Source organism: Anneissia japonica, unplaced genomic scaffold (assembly GCF_011630105.1).
Source record: "Anneissia japonica isolate Jap-2015-1 unplaced genomic scaffold, ASM1163010v1 scaffold2878_len565122_cov162, whole genome shotgun sequence".
Taxonomy (NCBI): Eukaryota; Metazoa; Echinodermata; class Crinoidea; order Comatulida; family Comatulidae; genus Anneissia; species Anneissia japonica.
In genome coordinates this window covers 547,035-551,684 of record NW_022758092.1, presented here as the reverse complement: position 1 = coordinate 551,684, position 4,650 = coordinate 547,035, and the positions used below count along the sequence as shown (strand labels likewise).

Below are 4,650 nucleotides of genomic sequence, written 5' to 3'. Positions count from 1 at the left end.
ATTTTGAAATGGCTGGCAACCCCCCTTACGTATGAAAAAAAAATGTTGCACATACTTTTTTTTTATTTATCTATGTCTACTCTACATCATATCCAATTTTAAAAAAATATAGCCAAAAAGAAAAATGCAACCAACCAAAGTTTGCTGGACTATTCTCTCGATGACGATTGAAGCAACTCAATCGAAACGTCGAGCGAGACTCCCTCTAAACAAAATCAACAATTCTTTTCAGAACTATTTCGTGGTGTACTGCAAGCGTTTGTTATTATTATTACTTAATGATCCATAAATCATTTGATGTATGAAAATCCATAAATCCGATATTCAAGAATCCTGAATAAAGAAAAAATATGCCAGATTTAAGCCTTCTTTTAGCATAGAATCACAATCATTAAATAATTAACCTTATTATAAATTTTTGTTATCTTCTTTCCGTATTGGAAATTGTAACTTACAAGTAAAATTAGACGTAAAAATTTAATGATAGATGTTGTATCTGTAGATGGGAGTGTGGAAGATGAGGTACCGGTACATTTTCTTATGTTCTGTAAGCTTTATAGAAAAGAAGTAGGCCCTATTTACCTGCTTATTACAATACTTTCCCAAGCGTTGCTAAATTTGATCTACTTAGTCTTCTAAATTACGTTTATTTATTCATCATGCTTTCAAACTCAGAAAAGGAATTAAAAAGGAAACGAATGAAACTTAAAATCTATATTTCATGTTTTATTCTTATCATTGTCACGTCAATACATTATTTTAATGTATATTTTATTTCCAAAGAGCCGGAGTTTGAAATAAAGTCCCTGTAAAATGGGAAGAAGACTAAGAATAAAGACACATTTGACATCTTAGGGTGAAGTGGGTTGTGTATTATGCATTTTTATGTGGGTATACTACGGTACTCTACTTGTCTCGGACCTGATACTTGTTGAACGATTATTATCCGACTAATGTTGCTACTCACAATATCCATTACCCTGAATGGCTACTGTTTTAATTATTGACATGTGCATTGTTGCATAGATTACCTTTCCTTCACCACAATTTGTGCCGTCCATCTTTGGTATGAGATTTGAGGTACATCGTAACCGAGCCTTACCATCACTGAACAGTGGTCGTAAGCACCACAGCATCTTACACTCGGCCTGTAAACAATCGACAGAAAGTTAAAATCATGTTCACATAGCTTATATTAAGGAGCTTTCGATTGCACGACGACGGTACGACGTAGAACGTAATGACGTCACTAAAAGTCATCTGCGCATGCGAGAACGTTAAGGTCACCTCGTCGAGCAGATTCTGGAGGACGTAGAACGTAATAACGTCACTAAAAGTCATCTGCGCATGCGAGAACGTAGAGTAGATTGTGGAACGCAATTTGGCCAAATCTACGTACGCAGAAAACGCAGGACGCCAGGTAGGACGTTCACGCATGAGTGATTCCGTTCTAGGGTCGCGTCGTCGCACAAATCGAAAGCTCCCTACTCTGTCGCTACATTGTTTTCAGTGCAATCGTTGTACTGCGAGCAGTCCCCGACGCAATCGGGAAGGCTCTCAGATTCGACCGACCAATCACCATCACTGAAAGCTGCCGTAGCAATTGTATGGAAATAAGCTTTAGACGTAATCCGAAGTTAGAGCGAGATGCAACCTCCATGGTTAAACACAGTTAATACCTGGTTTATTTTGAAGAAATTTACCATCCTATATATATTTATCACACGTCATTATCAAGCATTGCTCTACCGGTTAATATACTAACTGGATACAATTGTTTACACCTCGTCTATAAATATTGGTGTAGGTAGAAGAAAAAGAAGTAAGGGAAACAAAAAAGAAAATAAAACCAAAAGAATATGTAATTATTATTAATAACTACACAACATTTTGTAGTTTGATTAGTTAATTAATAAACAGTCAAAAACAAATGAATGAATTTAAACAAACAATGATGAAAAAGAACCCCTAACATTCACACATTAAATAAATACTATGGCGATGATGATGTTGATAATGATGATGATGAAAATGATGATGCAAATGGTGATAATGATGATATTTTTTATACTCATTTGTTTTTGTTATGACAAATGATTCCTTACCAATTTACCGGGGCATTCATTGAGACTATCATTAAACGCTAGCTTGCATTGGCTATTAGCGTCGTAGACTTGGCCTGGTTTATCATTACTTCTGCCGTTCATGTAGACTGTTGATGGACTCTTTTGTAAGCAGGATGATTTTGAAGAACTATATAACAATGAAATATTCACAAACGTATTATATGTAATTGATGTACGTAAAACTATAATAAACCTGTGTCTTATACACATCTAGATGTGTATAAGAGACAGATATTATATTATGTAGGCCTATATATTTTATATATATATGCCTCTATATATTATATATATGTATATCTATCTATCTATCTATATATATATATATATATGCTTATATATGTATATTTATATTTAAATAAATACGATAAATAACAACATAGGCCTAATAGATAAGACAGGCTTAGAAAAATTATAATCCATAGATGGATAAAAAAAAAGATATTAATGTATAAGCAACAATTTATGAAAGCAGGCGATATGTATATATATAAATAAATAAATAATAATAAAAGTGATCGGGGAACTAAAAAATAATAGTGAACAGTAGGCCTACATACAGTATATAAGCATAACAATATATAAATGAGAAGCAAATTTTAAGTCGTCGAGATATATAAGACTACCAGTATCAACTAACTTTAAGAAGTGCTGCAAGTACTGCGTGCTACACAATGACCATGTGAATGAACCTTGACCTGAGACAGGACGTGATGACATTATGTGGCCTTTGTCGTGACATCTGTTATCTTCACTGTCATGTTTCATTCCAAGACTGAAAGATAAAATTACATGGTGTATTATGAGTAAGCATTATGACATTTTTTCCTAATAGTTAGTGCGTCATATTTTTTTAAAGGCTGGAGTACGCTGCATCGGCGCGTGTACGATGCAACTCCACGCCGGTGATCAACGCGACGAATGTTCTTTGCTGGGACCGCATCATGTGCCAAAAGCCTGTGCACGTAGGGCTGCAGAAATATATAGCTATTACAATAAATGGACAACACTTACACACACACACACACCCCCACCCACACCCTCATTACAACTGCTGATGAACATGTGACCATGGAGGACTCTCATTAATATGTTATTTTTATAGTTATATATTAAAGAAAAAAAATAGAGAGCCTATCTTTAAATACACTACAACACTTTTCTTTTCATATTTTAAAATTGTCATTGGGATGATCCTAATATAATATATATAAAGTAATACAATTTTCGTGAGTGAAAAAGTATTTATAGCTAGCATATATCAAGTATAAATAAGACACCGATAATTCTATATTACCAATGTTAAAACACCGATAATTACGGTATCATGTATTACAAATGTTTTCTGATTATATTAAATATGCAAATTATTCAACTAATTCCTCCTAATCAATGTGTTTCGACAAAGAGGTCATTTTTTGCCACCAGGTAGTAGCCTACAATACGCCTAAGGGCTATATTAATATGTAAAACTATAATAAACTTGAAAATCTCCTCCACCCCAAAGAAACTCTCACATAAAGTTGATCATAGAATATGATAGCACATTGCATATTAATTCTAACTTTCAATTCGTGTTAGGGGTTAGCGCGAACGCAGTCCCCCGCTACCATAAATTATACACCCGAGTTCCCCACATTTGGGGGAATCGCAAGGGTCAACCTCAGCCAAGTGCAATGCCGAGGCCTCACCTTGGGAGGACATTCCTTCTTGATCAAAGTCACTCCTGTGCCAGGTAAGTATGCTTGGCCATCGACAATATTCTGTAGTATAATATTAGAAATACTGTGGCCTACAGGTGTCATTTCAACACTTCTTTTCTTCTGGCTTTTAAAATTTTCATTACGATCATCTTATAATAAATAATACAATTTTTGTATTTAAATCTTTTAAATAATACAGTACAATTTTTGTATTTAAATCTTTTAAAGTTAGTTTTTATAAGCGTATATCTTTTCAAGTATAAATATAACACCAATGATTCTGTATTACAAATGTTTCCTGATTATATTTAATATGCAAATTAGTTTACTAATTCCTGATCAATATGTTTCAACAAAGAGGTCATTGTTTGCCATCAGATAGTAGCCTACAATACGCCTAAAAGCTATATTGATGTACGTAAAACTATAATAAACTTGAAAATCTCCCCACAACAAAGAAACTCTTACATTTAGTAAGCAATTACTTTTTTAACGGTTATAAGTTGATTATAGAATATATTTTATACAAATACGAAAAAAAAAACCAACATTCGATATAAATTATAGGCCAATTCTCATTAATAGCGAAATATACAAATCAAACGTATCCTATAGTTTCAAGTTTATAACGGTGTAAGTTTTTCTATACTGGCATAACCTCATTCAAGCAAACAGCAATACTATTTCTAAAGTTTTTACATATTAATTCTATCTTTAAATTCGTGTTAGGGGTTAGCGCGAACGCAGTCCCCCGCTACCATAAATTATACACCCGAGTTCCCCACATTTGGGGGAATCGCAAGGGTCAACCTCAGCCAAGTTGC

General features: G+C 33.8%; 1 protein-coding gene, 1 non-coding gene and 1 pseudogene across 2 annotated transcripts in view; all 3 read right to left on the bottom strand.

Annotated features, from left to right (window-relative positions):
• Window positions 1–2,883, bottom strand: part of LOC117124997 (dorsal-ventral patterning protein tolloid-like) — a 5,443-nt gene extending 2,560 nt beyond the window's left edge. The window contains exons 1-3 of the mRNA XM_033271346.1: window positions 2,764–2,883; window positions 2,106–2,253; window positions 1,032–1,148 (exon numbers count right to left, since the gene is read on the bottom strand). Of these exons, the coding sequence (XP_033127237.1) occupies window positions 1,032–1,148; window positions 2,106–2,253; window positions 2,764–2,843 (345 nt within the window). The 5' untranslated portion in view covers window positions 2,844–2,883. The remainder of the gene's footprint in view (window positions 1–1,031; window positions 1,149–2,105; window positions 2,254–2,763) is intronic.
• An 818-nt stretch (window positions 2,884–3,701) lies between these two features.
• Window positions 3,702–3,866, bottom strand: LOC117125023. The gene has a single exon (XR_004448057.1). It is a non-coding gene; the product is annotated as a U1 spliceosomal RNA (small nuclear RNA).
• Window positions 3,867–4,552: 686 nt separating this feature from the next.
• On the bottom strand, window positions 4,553–4,649 carry LOC117125021 (annotated as a pseudogene).
• Window position 4,650: the final 1 nt, after the last annotated feature.